This window comes from Conger conger, chromosome 15 (assembly GCF_963514075.1).
Source record: "Conger conger chromosome 15, fConCon1.1, whole genome shotgun sequence".
In the NCBI taxonomy this organism is placed as follows: domain Eukaryota; kingdom Metazoa; phylum Chordata; class Actinopteri; order Anguilliformes; family Congridae; genus Conger; species Conger conger.
The window spans coordinates 36277369-36298674 of record NC_083774.1 but is presented as its reverse complement, the minus strand read 5'-3'; the positions used below and the strand labels follow the sequence as shown (position 1 = coordinate 36298674).

At 41.5% G+C, this 21306-nt stretch overlaps 2 protein-coding genes across 3 annotated transcripts in view; both read right to left on the bottom strand.

Annotated features, from left to right (window-relative positions):
* The window catches only part of LOC133111833 (C-Jun-amino-terminal kinase-interacting protein 1-like), a 58490-nt gene extending 51065 nt beyond the window's left edge, over nucleotides 1-7425 (bottom strand). For both annotated transcript variants that reach the window (XM_061222447.1, XM_061222448.1), the window contains exon 1: nucleotides 7292-7425. In XM_061222447.1, the coding sequence (XP_061078431.1) occupies nucleotides 7292-7389 (98 nt within the window). In that variant the 5' untranslated portion in view covers nucleotides 7390-7425. The remainder of the gene's footprint in view (nucleotides 1-7291) is intronic.
* A 4049-nt stretch (nucleotides 7426-11474) lies between these two features.
* The window catches only part of LOC133111053 (cryptochrome-2-like), a 28952-nt gene continuing 19120 nt past the window's right edge, over nucleotides 11475-21306 (bottom strand). The window contains exons 10-12 of the mRNA XM_061221209.1: nucleotides 20506-20589; nucleotides 17620-17760; nucleotides 11475-16043 (exon numbers count right to left, since the gene is read on the bottom strand). Coding sequence (XP_061077193.1) covers nucleotides 16030-16043; nucleotides 17620-17760; nucleotides 20506-20589 — 239 coding nt within the window. The 3' untranslated portion in view covers nucleotides 11475-16029. The remainder of the gene's footprint in view (nucleotides 16044-17619; nucleotides 17761-20505; nucleotides 20590-21306) is intronic.

Here is a 21306-nt window from a genome sequence, read left to right as displayed (position 1 = left end):
GGGCAGGAATCGGTCATCACGGACTAAGCAAGGGTCAAAATCCGTTCAGCAAACAAAACAAGGGCCTAGGTGAGAGTCGCTAGTCAAACACAAGGACGGTCATACACAAGTCAACTAAGCAATCGCTAATCCACCAGGTCACTAATCGTGAGGTTTGCAGAGCTAGTCTACCTAGAACAATACAACTGGCAGCCTTTCCTAAAAAAATAACAGGAAGCGGAAATTGCCAAGTGAACAAAGATATTTGTGCATTCAGCAAAGATGCACAACTGTAAACGGTCAAGACAAAGGTCGTAACACAGCTACAGAAGAATAAAGACATTTTGTAAGCAATTTGCTTTGATGTGTGCTGTCCTCTAACACACGACCGTGGCGAATTTAGATTGGATTAGATTACACTCAGCAGATGCTCTTATCAACAGCGACTCAGAACCGGAGACCATGCAAGTTAGTCTCAGAAACACAGCAGTGCAATATCATGAAGAGACAGACTCCCATTTATAGTATTAGATCATTGATACTGAGAGCCAAAGAGCCAGGCTGCAATCTAAAAAGGTTGACCTTTTCATTTACTTTTCAGACAATATGATGGACAAAGAGAAGTCTTTTTTTTCCCTGATGGGGAAATATTACAAGAGACCAGGAACCTTTTGTTACATTAAAAATAAGAAAAAATGAGTGATTTTTATATATATTTTAGTTGTTGAAGTATGATCTGGCACTTACCTTTGTTGCTTGTACAATTGTTATATACTTTGTTATGTGAATGTTAATTAAAAAAGAAATTGCCAGAGCTTGGGCAGGGGAGCCACATAGCATAGCATAGCATAGTATAGCATAACATAGCATAGCGACGTGAACAGGCCATTCAGCCCAGCAATGCTGGCCGTTTCCACTAAAGACACTAAAGTGTACCTACTGCTTAGTGTACCTAATAGCTAAATAGAATCTAGCACCAAATCAAGCCTGGTCTTGAAACCCCCCCAGTGTGTCTGCCTCCACTACATGTCCTGATAAGAAAAATAATACTAATCTAATGTCCGTGCAAAATATACCCTTTGCCAATTTTCATTTATGCTCCCTCCTTCTGCTATCCATCACTGGGGGCAAGAACAGACAGAAGACACAATTAGGAAGGTTAGGTAGGAGGAGGGGGTCTAGGCACCCAGAGGTAGCAGGACATGGCTGGCTGGTCCACAAGGTCTGATCAATCGCAGTTACTGCAGCCATGCAGACTGGCATAGCCCCCAAAAGCATCTCCATTCATTCATTCATTCATTCAGTCAGCCATCCATCCATCCATCCATCCATCCATCTATCCATCTATCCATCCAACCATCGATCCATTATCTGAACCCGCTTATCCTGAACAGGGTCACAGGGAAGCTGGAGCCTATCCCAGCATACATTGGGCGAAAGGCAGGAATACACCCTGGACAGGTCGCCAGTCCATTGCAGGGCACACACACCATTCACTCACACACTCATACCTATGGGCAATTTAGACTCTCCAATCAGCCTAACCTGCATGTCTTTGGACTGTGGGAGGAAACCGGAGTACCCGGAGGAAACCCACGCAGACACGGGGAGAACATGCAAACTCCACACAGAGAGGCCCCGGCCGACGGGGAATTCAAACCCAGGACCTCCTTGCTGTGAGGCGGCAGTTCTACCCACTCAGATGAACCAAATGATCAATTATCAAGTTACTTTTTGCAGCCTCCTATCTCAAGAACTAGTCTGCTTTGGCATATTATTCTGTATTATTTAATTGATAGTCAACATTATGAACTGAGAGAATAATACATCAAAAGTTATACTTTTTGTTTTCTCTGGGTTACATGACAGAACATGAAAAAATAACGACTGAAAATGACTAATCAGCTAATCTCGAAAAACATAACTTTGCCACAAATTACAATAATAGATTGACTAAAAAGAGTTCAGCGAATTCAGATTCTAGACATCAGTGCTAGATGTCACAAGCCATATTCTTCAGTTAAAACACAATGCAGCGCTCTCTCAGATGTGTCCTCTGAGGATGCTTACCGGGAAAAGAATTGATCAAATTCCAATGACATCACCTCCCGACCCACACTTTGTTCAAGGATAAAGTGTCCTAGCACTCCTAGGAATGCCACTTGGTGTGCACGGCAGCATATTACATGTCACCAATGGCCTTGACACTGTGGGTTACATCACAGCCTCCCATGATCCATTGCAGTTCCCATGATCCCCCTCCGCCCCCCATATCGCTGTATTGCTGATCCAAACAAGGTCACATCACAGGTCCTACAGACCTGCAACAAACTCCACTGTTTTTTTAGATTGTTGAACTGATACGTCCAGCTCCTTACTGCTGAATTTTATTTCATTCATAGCATTTTTGTCTTTTCTGCCATAATGTCTTGTAAGTTGCAGTGAAAATATATAAGTAATTTTATTTGTTTGTGAGATCAAGACCAGAAACTAATGGTAAAAGGACCGCATTTATATCGTGTTTTCTATCCAAACTGCTTTACAATTAATGCCTCTCATTCACCCATTCATACACACGCTCACACGCCAAAGGTGAAAGGCTGCCAAGCAAGGCACCAATCAGCTCATCGGGAGTGACTGGGGTTAGGTTGTTCAGGGGCATTTCTACACCCCCAGAATGAGGGATCGAACCAACAAGCCTCTGATTGCCAGACAACCGCTCTTACCTCCTGAGCCAGTCAGCGGATACCAGTGGTGAGGATACTGCTGGCAATTTCTTTTTTACCGTACAAACAAATGCTTAAGCACACATCTTTGGCACAGTACCTCCTTGTGAATGAAGCCATCAAATCAAATGTATTTGTATAGTGCACTGCATTTTACAGGCATTTGACATTATACGTTTTACAAAGGACCCTAGACCATTCCTAAACCCACACAAGGGCAAGCTTATGGAAAAAACGCCCTTGCAAGATCATGACCAGTCAAGATCATGGCAGATATAAATACCCTACCTTCTATTCATTCAAGTGGGAGTGTTAGTGACACACAGATGTGGAAAGTCCAGGGGTCAGAAAGTAAAATTCCTGCCATGCGTTTCCTCCACCCGTGAGCTCAGCCAGCAGATTTCACCAATTAGTTCAACCTCCTGGTTGAAGAATTGTGCCAATTAGCAAATCCACACAGTGAGATGTCCAGTGTTAATGTAACTCTTACAGAGTGCATACAAGTCCAACATGCTCCATGGGGATGGCCTCCTTTCTGAGCCTGGACCGGAGGCTCTAACGGCATCTCAGCCCAGGTCCTGCAGAGCCAGAGTGGACTTTTGTTGTTGCCCGGTGTTTAACCGATCAGGTAATGCAGTCGATTGCACAGTTACCTCACCTCGTCGGTCTTTTTCGGGTCTACATAGGTTGCTGATTTTAAGGAAAAACTCAAACCAGCAGACCCTGCAACCACCGACTTGCAACTGGGAGAACAGCTGTTCGTTCCAGACATTAACTCGTTTACGGTAAGGCTGAGGATACATACTGTATGCCATTGGCGAGTCTGTGATGCTCTGTAGGGTCAAAGAACCATTACTGGTTTAAGACTGAGGGGAGAGTGTCCGTTTGACATTTAGTGCCGTCAACTGAGATGTTGTTCTTTTGTCACTGGCATCATTCATCATTTCAAACACAGAAAGAAAACAAGACACCAACAAGACACCAAGTCCCTCTCAGCTGAAGATTTTATAAGTGAAACATGATAAACTAAACTAAACCCATCTTAGCTGAAATTGTCCCTAGCGATAGACCTCGAGACAAATGCATTTGCTAGTTCTATCATTCAACATGGTTTGACCAGCTCAGCTCAAGCTATGTTTTGAAACAGCTGGAAACTGGTCATTTCAAGCTGGTCATAGCTGTATTTTACCAAGGACTTCCTTCAAATCGGCAAAGAACTTGAAAAAAATCTAACTAGGGCTGACCTGCCACACCCGATTCGCTGGATCCAAGCAGGTGAGGGCTTTTTCCCCTCCCTCTTCTTCTTCATCTCCTTCTCTGGCTCAAAGGCTCTGCCAGTGGCCGGCCCATAAACCCCGCAGGGTCCCTCCGTGCATGAAATCCAACCATCCCCAGGGATTGATCTGCATGTAGGCTAACATCTGCATTTACTTCCCTTTCGGAAAGCGACAGCCCAGTGCCATCGCCTTGAGAATTGTCCTGCGCTCTATTTATCTTGAGATTCGAAAACGAGCAAGGATGCGACGGAGGATTGGCAGAAGGGCATGATGGGATGTTGGCGCAGATTCATGCTGGGTGCCTTCCAATACTTCAAAAAATGTACCTTCCTTTCTTCCACTCATCTCCTCTCCCATTCCCCAGACGTTTTTACTGTATTGGGAGGCAACCGTAGACTACCTTTGCTGGTCAGATTCTGCTAACCTTACTTCGATGTTTACCCACAGATTGATTTAATTGGAGATAATTAGACACCTTTACAGCTATGGAGTGTTTTATTATGCCAAACTGACTGCAAATATATAGCTTGTATCTGGTATCATGTGTAGGTGTAACCAGCATCGGAATAAGAGCAGAATTAAAATACTGCATGTGTGCAGATGGACTAATGTAGCCAAACAGAATTGCACAGAATGAATGTGCCTCAGGCAGGCATGCCATGGACCATCAGAAACAAAAATACAAACTAAATTAATATTCTGAAATTAAGCCAATATGTGAATTGGACAATCCTTAAAAAGATCCTTAACCAAGACAGGTCAGATGAAGACTCTTGGAAAAATGAATTTAAAGTTTATTTGAGTAGGGACAATGCCAAGAGACACAGCATCATTACTGCCAGTGTACACCAGGTTCATGTAGCTGATGTTCTGCATACCGAGATAATAGCCATTGCTAGTTTCCAACTCCCATCCCTAGTTAGATAGAAAGTTTGTATTTAAAAGCACCTCAGCAGATGTCCAAGCCTAGGTCACTGCCGGTGTCTGAAATACTGGAGATTTCTGCATTACTGCAGGAGACTTTGTGAGAGAAATACACCAATGCGGAAAATGGCTCAGAGGTGATTATACGTGGGAGAAGATTCACTCAGAGTCAGTGCACCAGTCAGGAGTTACACCTCCGCACGGGCAAGCCAGGTCCCTTTCAAAGAACCAAACAGAGACATTTACAGGAACAATTTCTAGGAATGCTCTTTCAGGAGAGCTATACAACTTAATCACACCTTAATAAACACAGCATTGAACCATAAATATCCATATGGTGTGTGTCATTTGCCATCTATATTTATGTCACTGGTTGCATAAGTGTTGTCAGACAACAAGTGGCCTATTTGCAGTTAGTGACATAAACATTTATACACTTGTGAAGGAGTGATACAGTTGTTATGGATGACCATACATAGACAATCTTATCAAATTACAAATCAGTCATGGTGGGCAATGTAAGTCGGCCTAGCTCTTACAAAGCAGACAAAAGTACTTCCATACGGCTCTGTACTTTACTTACTATTACTATTTATTTTGATATGGTTTTATGAACCGTGTAATTTCCCAAAGGACACATAAATGTTTATACTCCCATCATGTTTATCATGGCTGCCTGCCACCCAACATTTCAGCACTCGATTTCTTTAAAGGAGTGTGAATGGCACTTATCTAATCAGTATTTAATATACAGTGCTTGACACATCTGAAATCATCTTTGCTTCTCCATTTTCAAGGGAGATCATTTCAATTCATACTGTGATATTATGCACCTAATTCATATGTTTTAAAAGACAATAGTTAATAAGTGAACAGCGATTGGTGGATATTTTCCAGGATATACACTGCACAGAAATGATCAAGTACCAGCCAGAAAGTATACACTAATCACCATCAATGTTGGTCTATTGGTTGTTAGCAAGATACCGACAAGATAAGAATGTTATTGGTGGGATTTTGTTTTCAGCCCATAAGTGAGGTATGACATCACATTTGGCCCATCTCTGTTTTATTACCCCTGGAGCTAAAGTTCCATTTTTATGCACTCATGAGATATGAGGTACAGGACCTGCGATTCTCAATCTGACCCCCTCCTAAAAAGGCAGTCCCATCCATTTTACACTTGTTAATGACATTTCTTGGCATAATGGATGCCTGGATGCCCAAGGGGAACTGGTCTTCTCCATAAAATATGGGTACACTTCAACTTGGCACTGGTGCAAGGGCTGAAAAAGGGCGCTATTTAAGTTCCAAAATCCAGTCTCTGAACCTCCTTTTTCACACTGCAGTCCATTTGAAAGTCCTGATAAGATTTTTCTTCTAAAATAAATATTAGGCTACTTGCTCACAGTGTTACTGAATGAAACTATGTTCTGGACCTTGTTGTATAAATAATTTTGCAACACATAACTAAATAATAATCAAAATGGTTCCTAGTCCCTACAACATTGCAGTGCTCCAGACACTGGACAATTAGAATGCGCATTTTTAGGACATTACATGCATTCTTCCAAGACTGCAATAATAAGCTTTAAGCTTGCCCTGTGTAGCCTACACACACACATACACACACACAACCTATCTTCCTAAAGGTGCTACTTGAGAAGGTGCAATACAGCAGCTCTGTATTAATAATATTGTGGTAGGCTACAGTACACACAGTGAAATACTAAACCCAATTTCAAAACTAAACGTGCGAAAACGCCGCGCAAAAACAAACATTTCCAATAACACCATAGACATCGATTTGCAGTAGGTAATTAGGAGGCAATATTCATTACACCGGTTAGTGTGTAGCCAGCAATGTAGCCTAGGGCATGCTAGGCTTAATTAAAACACTTTAAACTAAAGCATATATATAAATAAACAGGACATGGTGACCGTAGACTACATCAAGGCGACATAGAAGCGGAAGGAACACAGTGGATTTGAATTTTTAAAACTACATTTTTTGTGTAAAACCAAGCAACTTCCACCCAAAATACTTGTATGGGGTTGTAGGCTAAAGGTTTCTTCACCTGAAGATATAGTAAGACTACGCCCTAAAATGTGCACACCAACGGGGTGAAACCATAGCAACACACAAAAGGCATTGGTCTTCAAACAGTGAGTTTAATTTCTCCATGTATTAACTTTGCATTAATTCAATAAGCGGACGACTGTCAAGATTTAGTCAAGCCAGCCGGTATTACGAGCAACAGTCCTTATCTGCAGTGAGCGTTAGCCTACTAGATGCAATTCAGATTCAATTTCAACTCCGCCCAGGCCGGGCAACCTCGAAAACACAAATATCATCGCGCGCATTGATTCCCTAAACATACTTACCGGTAACTGGGAGAAGACACAATCCGCAAGCCCAGGAAATGAGTCTTTGATGGAGGTTTTCCTTTATCTCTATCCGCCATTCCTTGCCCCCTAATCATCCATGCGTTACATCCGACAAAGTAGTAATACAGTGATGCGACCCAAACAGTAATAGAGAGAAAATCGCCTACGTAGGGGGATAGCGACAGGCGAGGAACAAGCGCCTCAGCTCTAAGAACGAAAGTCGTGTACAGTCACGAAGCTAAATCCAGTGGGGAAATAAAGATTGTATTGCATTGGTCATTTCTGGACAACCGCAGGCCCCGTAGCCGAATCGAATCGGCAAATATTTTTTTCCAGTCGCTGTTGAGTTATTTTAAATGGCATGACGGTTTGTCGCGGAAATCAAAAGATAAATAGCCTATATGCTTTTAATCAGGAAAGTATACAGTTGAAATATACATAGGCTACGTCATGTAGGCTATTCGCAATTCCACTCAGCACGCTGACCTAAATATTTCTATAAAGTGTTTTTTAATTGCACGTAACCAGACCCATATCGTGTGACAACCAACCCCAGTGACAGGTTGTGAGTTTCTACATTTTTCTTATATTAATGCAATATGATAAAAGGTATACATACTATTACTTAAGACTTAAAGGGTAGCACTAGTGTTGAAATTACTCTTACATGACGCGCTAAAATTGAGCGAGTCACAAGCGAGTAAGAAATGTGACAACCATCCCCGGTTTCCCCTATTGATTTAGCTTTTAGGACTTACAGTTGACAGGATAATTTAGTATCGTTCAGAGACATCGCTTTTAAAACTGCACACAGCTAATTTCTGTTACTTTGAAGGTCACAGACGCAAAAATGTAAAATCGAAATGTTTGCTTTCTTGAACTGTACTAATCTATTATGTTAAACATGTCAGGTAAACATTTCAGTTTTGTAGAATAAAAAAACGTATTGACAGTAAACGTATCACAAAACTGTATTAGAAACATCAGTAATGCCTTTGTTCTAGTGAGAAGAGGAAGTAATCAGCTACATTTGATGTAGGCTAAGATTTGAAAGTCTGTGACGAGTGGTTGCTAGCTGGGTAATATATTTTCACACATTGTGAGTTGGGTTTGCTGGCACCCCAAATCTCAGGCTGGTTAGCACACTGATAATGTGAGAGAAAAAACAACAACTGAGCCGAAGTAAAAGTCTAGAAAAGCCTCACAAAAGAAGAATGCAACAATTTGGTGATGTCAATTGGTTGCAGGCTTCATGCATTTAGGGGTAAGTACCAGGAAGCTGAAATTCATCTTTTTATCTCAACCCCAAGTGTATTCATTGTATTGCAAAAACAAAGGAATTGGCTTTGCTGTCCCAATACTTTTGGAAGGGACTGCACATTATATATTGTATATAATATAATATATATAATATATTGTATATTATATTTATATTATCCCATTGTATTTGTATTTTTGAATTAAATGTTGAAAATGGTTTCTATTGATATGGGATTTTGACATTGTGCCAACCAACCCCGTGTTGGGGCTGGTTGGCACAAGTGCACAACATTTTGACTTTGATCATTAGTCACCAAATTTTAGAAAACATTTGTGGATATTAACGTACATGTTAATGGGCTGGGTGAGTGTGCTCTTTTTGGCAACCTTGCAAAATGTATTTAACTTTATTTTACATGCAAAGATTCTAAATCACACTACTCCTAATGCGCAAAGATAAATTATGATACACAGTACAAATACAATTTTAACACAAAAGACAGAGGACAACACCCAGCTATCGTCTGAAATACTTATATTTTTCCAAAATGAATGAAAATTAAGGACAGCAACATGCACTTAAATAATTACCTGTTCTTAAAACTTACTGCTGCATTTTCTTCTGTTGGTGTTTCTCACAGCATTTTCAAACTGAAAAATAAATATTCAAAATGCTTCTTGACACGAGTGGCAATGACATCATTTCTGATTACTGATGATCGCATAAAATACACAAGTCAAAAAAGCCTCTCTTTGCTTGAATGTTGTCAATTTATGTAGAAACAGTGGACAAAGAAATTAATGTCTAAGCTCCTTATCAAGTTTCCAATATTAAGATACAGTACGTGATTGAGCAGTTCAATGCAAGTATGAGCCAAAACATGCTATTTTGGAAGGAGAATAGAATATTACCCAAATGCTCATTTTTGTTTTATGTTGATATTGCATTTACTACATATTACTAGATTTATTATCCCAGAGACATTTTTGCTAAATATTTTTTTATTATATCATGAAAATCTGTTCAAAATAGTGTTTCCATGATTTGTCACAGTGCTTTACAGTACTTTAAAATTGAATCAAAGGGGCACATTAGGCACTTGGAGCAAAAGGGGCAGGTGTCAGGCAACCACCACCACCACCACCCCCAAACTATTTTCATTAATTTAATGAATAAAATAAATCCACCCAGGATTTTGCCCACCCGATCCCTCCACCAAAACAGCACAATTTGAGCCCCTGTCAGTCAGGGCCCTTGGAATAGCCCTAACCGCAATTATGCAACCTAATACTACATAGCACAGATGGGTTTGCTTCAGGAAAATTAAGAACTATAATTCAAAGTCGCTGTGACATCACTACCACAAACGCCGTACCAGAGCGCGATTATATTCGGACCTCGACATTCTGGCACGGCTCGCGTCGACGGGATCGCGGCGATGACGATGATAGCGGCCATTAAAAGACACCGCATCGCATTGAAGTAGGGAGCACTTGCCGTTATGGTACCCACTCACGCGGCACGTTCATCCCACGCAGGTCTGATGACTGGAACTGATTACCTGAGTGTTGCATTCTCCATACACAGGGTTCTGCACAAGCAGTAGACAGTCAAAAAGGGCTGTTCATCACGGCCAGAACAGGATGGGACATTGTGAAGGGGCAAGTGACCTGACACAGCCAAAAACCTAACTACCTAAAGCTAATAGTACAACAAAAGCATTCCCACTGGTTTATGACTGTATATTAGACATTTCAATGCGAATCTCATTTCATTCCTCAATATGGATGAAAAACCATTCTTATTTTATATTTTTTTAAACTTAAAAGTTGTTTGTGCATTTTGCTGCTTAATGAGATGTGAATATTATTGTTGCCCTCTAGTGGTAGAAATGCTTGCTATTATTATACACTCAGTGAACACTTTATTAGGTATTTATTAGACTTCTTTTTTTAGACTTAGCCATTGGTCTTCTGCTGCTGTAGCCTATCCATTTAAGAGGTTTGACACGCGTGTTCAGAGATACTCTTCTGCATACCACTGTTGTAATGTGTGGTTATTCGCGATACGGTCACCTTCCTGTCAGCTTTGACCAGTCTGGCCCTTCTCCCCTGACCGCTCTCTCATTAACAAAGCTTTTCTACCCACAGAACTGCTGCTCACTGGACTTTTTTGTTTTTCGCACCATTCTCGGCAAACTCTAGAGACTGTTGTGCGCAAAAATCCCATTCCACGGTCAAAGTGACTTGTATAACATTTCTTCCCCATTCTGACATTTGGTCTGAAAAGCAACTGAACCTCTTGACCATGTGAGCATGCTTTAATGCATTTAGGCTACATGATTAGCTGATTAAATATTTGCATTAACAAGCTGGTGTACAGGTCTACCTGAAAGTGTTCAGTGAGTGTACATTAAAGAAAATGGCAACACATTTAAATTAAATCACCCAATTAAATGGCTGCAGACACAGGGATACCTAGGTTTATAAAATTCAGGGCTGTGAATTTTTCAACTTGGATCAAAATTGTCAATAACTTGGATAGAATTCAGTATTATGTAACGACAGCAGATGGCACTGTTCTCGTACACATCTCTGCATCTCGATAATCAGTGACTTTGTTCTTATGGCAGTACATGGTTTTGTTTTTCATCTACAGGGTTTTACAACAGTAGATGTAAGAGGATCGTAATACAAAACTAATATTTTTGGTAAAGAACTTCTTGTGGGCACAATGACTGACCAGGAAATCTCACCTACTACATTTACGAGAGATTCAAAACCTCCAAATAGCATTCCTTATAAAACCCCATCTACGTCCCAGAAGCCACCATGCAGTCCCAACAAATGTACCCAATTACAGTGGTCCCCAAATACACAGCAAAACGCTCCAAACACAGACGCAAGAGCCACATGAGGGTTACTTACATAAGCTGCATTTAATTAGGAAAAAACACTATTTTACACTTTACAAATTGCGTAAAAACAAAACACAAGAGTACATCCATTTCACAAGTTTATAAAATGAATATGGAGAAGAAGAAAAAAAAATAATTTAAAAAGTCAAAGCCTCTGTCAATGTTTGGTACAGAAGTCCTGAACGACTTCTATTGAAAACAGTTTTGGGTGGGACTTCATTCATTCACACAAAATTGATTATTTTATTATACCAATCACTCGACTGTTGGAGTCCAATATTTTTAGCAGTCCATATTCCATATTCCTACTTACTGCCAGATGCTATGATCACTACTACACCTGAAGTCTTGAGGCCGGGAGACCAGCATCGAAAAGGGTCACAATGCTGTAAATTCTATATTTTTGTCCACATTACCAAAAAAAAGGCTGAATTCCCAAAAAATTCAAAAGCAAAAGTTGGGAAACACACTCATCTTCCTAGTATGGTGCACAAAATGTCTGCCATGTACAACACCTTGCAAAGTCTGGAAAACAAAGCAGATATACATGGAAGCATCCTTTCGGGGACCTTAGTGTGAATTATTTAGTTGGATAATTAGCTGTAAACTTTGTTAGAAATCAATTTGCTTTTCATTTGTCGCGTCTCATTTCGGGAAAGCCCCATGGCAATTTGAAGCAGGCGTACCGAAATGGGCTCACATTCACTCATGCACGCACGCACACACACACACACGCACTATCCCAAAGCTACTGATAAAACTCTAAAGTATTAAATAAGAGCAATCTCAGTAATAGTAGCCAGCATTGTTTCCGGAAAACAATTCTGAAGACGTTCATGCAATACTATTTTAATATTACAGATGCGTGTATATATGCCCAAGCTTTGCTTGGAAAGGTCTAAGACCTCAATGATGAACAAACCTATACAGTTGGGCTGCTTGTTCATAAGGCACCTATACTTAAATGTGGGTCCTGCTGCTACAAAGTGGCATTCACCAGGTCAAAGTGTGATGTGCTCCTATAAGAAATGGATGGCAAACAACCAAAACTATCACTCAATATTAATGTAAATTTTACTATACATTACATGAAATGTATATCAACTCAATGAGCTGTTGTCAATTCTCTGCAATCGGAGGCCATTGAGATCAACCCAGGTTCAACCCATCCGACCACAGGCGTTTGCCTGCAAGTTAATAACTAACATTACAATAGGACGTAACCTGGCCTTATGTTAAAACCTGGCCAACTGACAAGGTTTGTTCATCCAGGGCAGGGACAGATTCAACTGGAAGAGATTAATCTCATCTGATCTTCTGGTTTTTTTGATTGCAAAATGTCTAAGAGGACAGAAAAGCAATGGGCAGTCACCGAAAATATGAAGCCCTTCATTTTCAATTCTGCATGCCGATATGGAGGTTTCAGAGTGAACAGCCAGAGAACATGGTCAAGTCCAGTCCTGCTTGGTGTAAAGTATTATTGAGATCGTTTTCCAAACTGTACCAATCCTTCTACAGCACGTGAGAAAAAAAAAAAAAATTTGAACAAAAAAAAGAAAAAAGAAAATGCACACTTCAGGCCTAAAGTAGTCTTTCAGAAGAGACTAGAAGATTCTGGAAAACCTGCTATTAGCAGTTATTACTATTACTTACTGATATTGTAGTGACTGAGAAAACGTATCTCGGCCAAAGTCTCACACAAGCCGTTGTGTGTACTCTATATGCCTTCTATATGACCTGTTCGCCTTAATCTTCAAGTTACAGCTAGCCTCATGTACTTTTGGCTTTTGAAAAGAGCAGCTCACAACACCATTAGAGTCATAATGAAAATAATCTCTTTTGTACAATACAAAAAATAAATAACTATTCAACATAGCTTAAGAACACTTAAATTATAGTGAAAGTTTTTTTTGTTTGTTTGTTTTAGTTTTTTTGCTTGGAATGTGCATTGTCAACAAAAAAAATAAGCCTTGCTTTTAATTGAATATGGAAGCTATGAACAGTTGTTTTTTATTTGTTTTTGTTTTTTTTGGCTGTGCACTTTTGTTACAGTAGAACCTCAAGAGATATGAACTCAAAAAAGCTAAAAGTCTGGTCAACTGAACAGGGCATGGGATAGGTAGAACACCAATACAAAATGACAACTGCAAAACGCATAATTATGAACATAATTAATTGAAGTCATATCAAAAGTAGACGAGGGAGTGAACAGAATGGCTGTTGCTAAAGCACAGCCAGCAAGGACCGAGAAGCAGCCGGATCATTTTAAATCTTTTAAGAACTTTGCACAGATGGCTACAGCCAACGCAGGAGTCCACAAGAGTGCAAAAGCCTGTTGCTTTGCCAATGTCACTGTACGGATTAGGCCATTTTACAAGTTGAATGCAACGGAAATATTTAATTTCCTCAAATTTGTGCATTTCGACATCACTTTCAGAGTTCTGAAAATGTCAGTGTTTTAAATGATGTTCATTCCTGACGCGTTCAGTTCTGAGGTCCTACTGTAGTTCCTATAGAGCAAAACCGATATATTAAGCATTACACAGGATAATAAACAATGCATTTAAAAATAATCTATTTAAGCAATGGTGATCTATTACTTTCCTGTGTGGACCATCGTAGGCTAGCCATTTTTGGGACGCAAATTTAATATTGTCAGTTCAGGGATTGAGATTGCGGCCATTGTAGCGATCCACTCAAACACTAAACACCAAAATACCAATAGGAAAAGAAAGCACATCACTCATTCATACGGCTCCTACAAAAGTAGTGTTGAAAGAGACGTTTGTATTAAATTTTGCAGTTCGCGGTACTGAACTGACTTCATATACTGCAACACTGCCCACACATACAGGGTTAAAGGTTTTTCTTTTTCGTACATAAAACTAAACGTGGAAGACAAGTTTGTGGATCGCAGTGGTATGTTCTGAACAGGTTTGGCCCACCCACAAGCAAACCAATTAGCAAAAGTAAACCTCTGCCAAATTCTGCACTTTTCTCTTCCACAGTATATTCCCGTTTGCATTTCTACACCACTGTTCTTTCACAAAATAGCCGATTATTTGCGCTAGTTTGATATTTGCGCTAGTTTGAAGTCGATTCAACAACCATTCAAGAAATGAAATGAAACGTGCTTTGTTAATGGAAAAATCCATGGGAACTTTCAGTTAATTTCCTGAAATTTTCATGGAATCTACCCCAATCTGGTTTTCACAAGCATGAGCAGATCAGATGCACCGGCTCTCAATCTCCCTCCAGCACTTGAATATGTCCTCCTTCCACAGCACATGGTTGACATTGTGGTCACAAAGAAATTTACCATTTGAATGTGCTTTTGTGTGCAACATGGTATAACCAACCAACTTGCCAGAAAATTGAAAAACGAATTGAGGCAGATTTCATCACCCAGTTTCATCCGAATTAACAAGAAATCAGAAATATTTCAGAAAAGGTATGACACAAATGCTCATTTGGGAAATGTGAGAATTCCCAATTTTTCAACACAAACTTATCTTAAGCCTTAAACTAAGAGGAGGAACAGGAATATCTTTTAGGTTTTGGTGACGCCATCTCTTTAGAGCTACCCCGAAAGAGAAATAGCAATGATAAGCTCCTAAATGCCAGTCAGAATCATCAGAAAATTCTGCTCTAGTTTCCCACTCTACAGATTGGACTTCCCCCTCAAAGAAGCCATTTATAGTGGTTTTAGCTCGAGGATTGGTGACTGGCTGCACATTATGAAGGCCAAATTAGCACAATCACATAGTTTTCCACCCGACTGCCCCTGGGTTGCCTTTATTCTGAAAACTACATTTTTGCTAATTTCCTCATTTAAATAAAATCCATTAAAAAACACCCTATAGGCCCATTTCTTTTAAAACCTCAAATTAAAGTTATCTTCTTTAAAACAAAAGTGCACAGCCAAAAATTAAAATTACATTTTTTTTTTTTTGGTTTTACATACGCGTACATAAAGCTGTGCTACAGAATACACGTCGAACAAATAAGTCGCAAATTATATATCGTTTGCTCCACACAGCACGAGTGTATTGTATGGTCACGTGTATAATGGTAAATTTGACCTTTTTGATAAAAACAGAATACTTCATTGCCCACTGTGTATTTCATTAATAAAATCTTACGTGTTTCCAAAATGTTACACCAGCCTATGTTGCAGCTATCTGGAAAGCCACCGAATGCTGGCATCCAAATGGATAATTCCATGCAGTCGACAAAATATGTGACGAATAATGTGTCAAGGAAATGGGGAAATTCGTCAAATAACCAGAAAAACTGTAGGTTAACAAATACTGAAGCCAAAGCCTATTTTAGCCTACTACAGCACTGTGTTCAACAGTTTATTTCCGGTGTTTAGCCTTTCGTTTTTTTGCCGTCGTGTCGATTGGTTTGTTTAGTTTTGCATTTTTAAAACGAAACGGTTGCTATGGTATTTCCTTTCCACTTGTCTTGCAGATGTACGGAGGGAAGGGTTATGCCAGGTGCCTTCGACTGTTTCCTCTTCTTTCTTTTTTCTGTTACCCGTTTCTTAGCTCATCCTCACTGATCACCATCTAGAAGAAAAAGGAAAGGAAAAAATAAGATAGACACGTTAAAAACAAAAAGGAACACATCTAGTAGTCTAGTGCGCTAGTCTGACAGTGCACCCAAGGACAGAAAATCCATTTGCACAATCCACAACTTGCGTTTTAAACAACCTCTTTAATTTAATGACAGCGAAAGGAATTGCTTCGCTGCATAGCTATTGTTATCGGTGTAACGTTGCTGAATATAATATGCTAAAGCGATGGAGACGGCATCGTAAACTTGATAGTTATTGATACGAGGAATGGTGGTGAGTGCACACACAGACTGTAGACTACTGATTAGGTTTAATTTCACGGTGAAGTCTTTTTTTTGCCTACTAAACATCTACCCAATCCTATTGACTTGTTTGTGGCAGAAGGAATAAAAAAATGTTCTCTTTCACGTTCAAACATGGCAATTAGTGTAATATCATATGAAGTTTTAATTAAAATGTAACAGCCCTATTGCACATCTGCCCAAAACAGGGTCATGTGTCAGCAGTGGTAAAGTATTCCAAAGGCCACTCCCGATAGCTTCTATAGACGCATTTATAGGGTGTCTTCAATAAAAATGTCTATCGTATGAGCGCATTTTACCCTGCAGAGCAGTGTAACTAGTGAGAACATTTTTTGTTTTCCAAACACAAGGTAGAGCCACATCCAAAAAAACTACAAACCAAATCCAAACCTGACATGATATTACCACTACACAATATTATTTTGCATGCCCGTATCAAGAGCAACAAGGCTTGATATTAACAATGCTTTGATAAGCAATCAGTTTATAACTGGGTATGAACTGAAGCATCTAGGCTCAAACGCCTTGCACGAGGGCAAAATTGCAGTGCTCCATCTGTAATGTCAATATGTAATCTCTCAGTGCAAGTCCAGTTCTTACACGACATAATACAGTACTGCGCAAACACAAGACACAACCGTTCCTTTTACGTTCTTTTATGTACTTCCCAGTGAAAACAGCCATAAGTGCACGTTTCTTTTCCTTCCAGTGTTAGAAAATAACACGGAAACATCCATTTAACATAAAATGACAATGGAAAGTCTGGGCACATGGAGCCAGACTGGGTGGGTTGGTGAGCAATGCTGGATTAAGCACTGGCGTATGAACGCCGGCGATGCTGGATTAAACACTGGCGTGTGAACGCCGGCGATGCTGGATTAAGCACTGGCGTGTGAACGCCGGCGATGCTGGATTAAGCACTGGCGTGTGAACGCCAGCGATGCTGGATTAAGCACTGGCGTGAGAACGCCGGCGATGCTGGATTAAGCACTGGCGTGTGAACGCCAGCGATGCTGGATTAAACACTGGCGTGTGAACGCCGGCGATGCTGGATTAAACACTGGCGTGTGAACGCCGGCGATGCTGGATTAAGCACTGGCGTGTGAACGCCGGCGATGCTGGATTAAGCACTGGCGTGTGAACGCCGGCGATGCTGGATTAAGCACTGGCGTGTGACCGCCGGCGATGCTGGATTAAGCACTGGCGTGAGAACGCCGGCGATGCTGGATTAAGCACTGGCGTGTGAACGCCGGCGAGGGGGCGCACCTGCATTACTGCCGGCCGTCGCCGGGATGGGACCGGTGCGGGGGATTTTAGAGCCCTTGCATTTCTCCGCACCGTGTGGCTCAGGCGCCATCCCCCTCTTCCTCAGAGAGGCCTCCCTCCGCTGGCATTCCCAACTCGAACCTGGAACAGGAATCACAAACACATTACACTGCATTCAAGGCATTTAACCAACGCTTTAATCCAGAGCGCCGTACAATGAAGTGCAGATCGAACAGAGGGACAAGCTACCCTTGTCCTAGAGCGATCACACGGACACAACTTGAAGAGTACATCAACTTTCCAACTGTTATTAGAACTTTATTTCGCCACTAGGTCCCACTGGGATACAGAATATCTTTTACAAGTGGAGATCTGCCCAAGGTCTGCATAGCCCAGGAACACACGTCTGGCCCAAGTGGCCAGTAGTGCAGCTGGTTGTCATTCCTCCAATCAGCGACTGATTTAAACCCGACGCATCAGGTGAGTGTGACCACTGGCCAATCAGGCGACACTGTTGGACACCATTGGCCTATCACACGTAAGAGAAAACCAGCGGTACTACTGACCCTCGGGGGCCAGATTTGATAATCCCTTGACACCAAATTCCATTTTAAAACCGGTGTCCTCCCATAGCACCAGGGAATACGGCACCGATTACAGAGGCAGGAGTCAATCATCCACCACACCCCATCTACGCAAGCCAACATGATTCCATGCGAGAAGAGCCAATTTTAGAAAAAACTCCCACCTCATTCTCAGATATTCTAGATATACAGTGCATCCGGAAAGTATTCACAGCGCTTCACTTTTCCCTCATTTTGTTATGTTACGGCCTTATTCCAAAATGGAATAAATTCATTTTTTCCCTCAAAATTCTACACACAACACCCCATAATGACAACGTGAAAAAGTTTTGAGATTTTTGCAAATTTATTAAAAATAAAAAACTAAGAAATCACATGTACATAAGTATTCACAGCCTTTGCCATGAAGCTCAAAATTGAGCTCAGGTGCATCCTGTTTCCACTGATCAACCTTGAGATGTTTCTACAGCTTAATTGGAGCCCACCTGTGGTAAATTCAGTTGATTGGACATGATTTGGAAAGGCACACACCTGTCTATATAAGGTCCCACAGTTGACAGTGCATGTCGGAGCACAAACCAAGCATGAAGTCAAAGGAATTGTCTGTAGACCTCCGAGACAGGATTGTCTCGAGGCACAAATCTGGGGAAGGGTACAGAAAAATTTCTGCTGCTTTGAAGGTCCCAATGAGCACAGTGGCCTCCATCATCCATAAATGGAAGAAGTTCGGAACCACCAGGACTCTTCCCAGAGCTGGCCGCCCGTCTAAACTGAGCAATCGGGGTTGAAAGGCCTTAGTCAGGGAGGTGACCAAGAACCCGATGGTCACTCTGTCAGAGCTCCAGCGTTCCTCTGTGGAGAGAGGATAACCTTCCAGAAGGACAATCATCTCTGCAGCAATCCACCAATCAGGCTTGTATGGTAGAGTGGCCAGACGGAAGCCACTCCTTAGTAAAAGGCACATGGCAGCCCGCCTGGAGTTTGCCAAAAGGCACCTGAAGGACTCTCAGACCATGAGAAACTAAATTCTCTGGTCTGATGAGACAAAGATTGAACTCTTTGGCGTGAATGCCAGGCGTCATGTTTGGAGGAAACCAGGCACCACTCATCACCTGGCCAATACCATCCCTACAGTGAAGCATAGTGGTGGCAGCATCATGCTGTGGGGATGTTTTTCAGCGGCAGGAACTGGGAGACTAGTCAGGATTGAGGGAAAGATGAATGCAGCAATGTAGAGACATCCTGGATGAAAACCTCCAGAGCGCTCTTGACCTCAGACTGGGGCGACGGTTCATCTTTCAGCAGGACAATGACCCTAAGCACACAGCCAAGATATCAAAGGAGTGGCTTCAGGACAGCTCTGTGAATGTCCTTGAGTGGCCCAGCCAGAGCCCAGACTTGAATCTGATTGAACATCTCTGGAGAGATCTGAAAATGGCTGTGCACTGACGCTCCCCATCCAACCTGATGGAGCTTGAGAGGTGCTGCATAGAGGAATGGGCGAAACTGCCCAAAGATAGGTGTGCCAAGCTTGTGGCATCATCTTCAAAAAGAATTGAGGCTGTAATTGCTGCCAAAGGTGCATCAACAAAGTATTGAGCAAAGGCTGTGAATACTTATGTACATGTGATTTAAGTTTTTTATTTTTAATAAATTTGAAAAAAATTTAAAAAAACTTCTTTCATGTTGTCATTATGGGGTGTTGTGTGTAGAATTTTGAGGAAAAAAAAAAGAATTTATTCCATTTTGGAATAAGGCTGTAACATAACAAAATGTGGGAAAAGTGAAGCGCTGTGAACACTTTCCGGATGCACTGTATTTGTCTGTATTTGTTACTTTTTATGAATTATGAAAGACTGCTACATTTGTTCTGTGAATTCTACTTAGGTAGGATAATTAAATTAAATTCAAGGAAAGAAAAAAAAAATTCTATCTTTTCACTGTTTTCAAAACAATGTGTTAGTTTAGTTAGTTAGCTAAATCTGAGAACGTAAGGTGGGAACCTTAAGGTGGTTCACTTGGTGTGGAACGACTCTACAGCAGTGATCATCCGTGCCTCAGATTGGAACTCTAATTATTTTCTCCAGAATAATTAACTGAACAACTGGTGGGAGAGTGGAAAACCAGCAGTTCTAGGCCCTCCAGGACCACTGCAGTCCAGACTCCCTCATGAAACATGCAGAAGTCACCAAAATGGCATCCCATCAGAATTTAACTGGGCAAGTTTGATATTTACAGCATACGTTTTTTCATTTTCCTTAAAAATATTAAAAAAACTTGCAGCCAGGGGGCGGACTCTCACCGCTGGCGCTGCTGTGGCCGTGGGAGCTGTCCGTCATCGGTGGCTCCGCCTCCTCCTGAATGGTGGGGACCGAGGCCAGCAGACCTAGGAGAGGGGGGCAGAGGGGAGGGGAGAGTCGTCATGGCGATGTATTCACACACCCGAGACCTCTGCAGCTACAAAGGGAATTAAATAGACATGAGAGCAGGAAGGGAAAAGAAAAAAATAATAATAATGATGAAGCGGGGACTGTGGGTGTGTTTCTGATCATGCTACGGAGGCGTGGTGGATACACGGGGGGGTTCATCTTCTCCTCCCCTGTAGCGACATTGAAACGGGAGAAGAACCAGCTGGCCAATATCCTCACGACAGGGACACGACAGGGACACGACAGGGACACGACAGGGACACGACAGGGACACGACAGGGACACGACAGGGACACGACAGGGACACGACAGGCCTACTCAGAGCCCAGGCTTATTCCAGTTTGGCCTTTGAAGACGAAATGATGCCGTTACGACTGCACAGAAAGCAGCATCACAGAGAGGAAAAGTGGATCGCGTTTCGCATTTCATAATATAAAAACTCATCAACAACACCCTGGCTTGAGCAGAACACTCACAAAAGGGACAAAACGTACTTCAGACTCCATGGATTAGCTACGCTGATCGCGATGCGTTGCCTTACATATCCCGCTAACCACGGACAATTACAACGCTGATTTACATAAATGTAAACAAACAGCCTTTGGTGCATGTCCTGCTTTACCATATCCAAACTGCCCCTCGGTGTGCCCCTGCTGTCGCCCTTAACCAGGGCA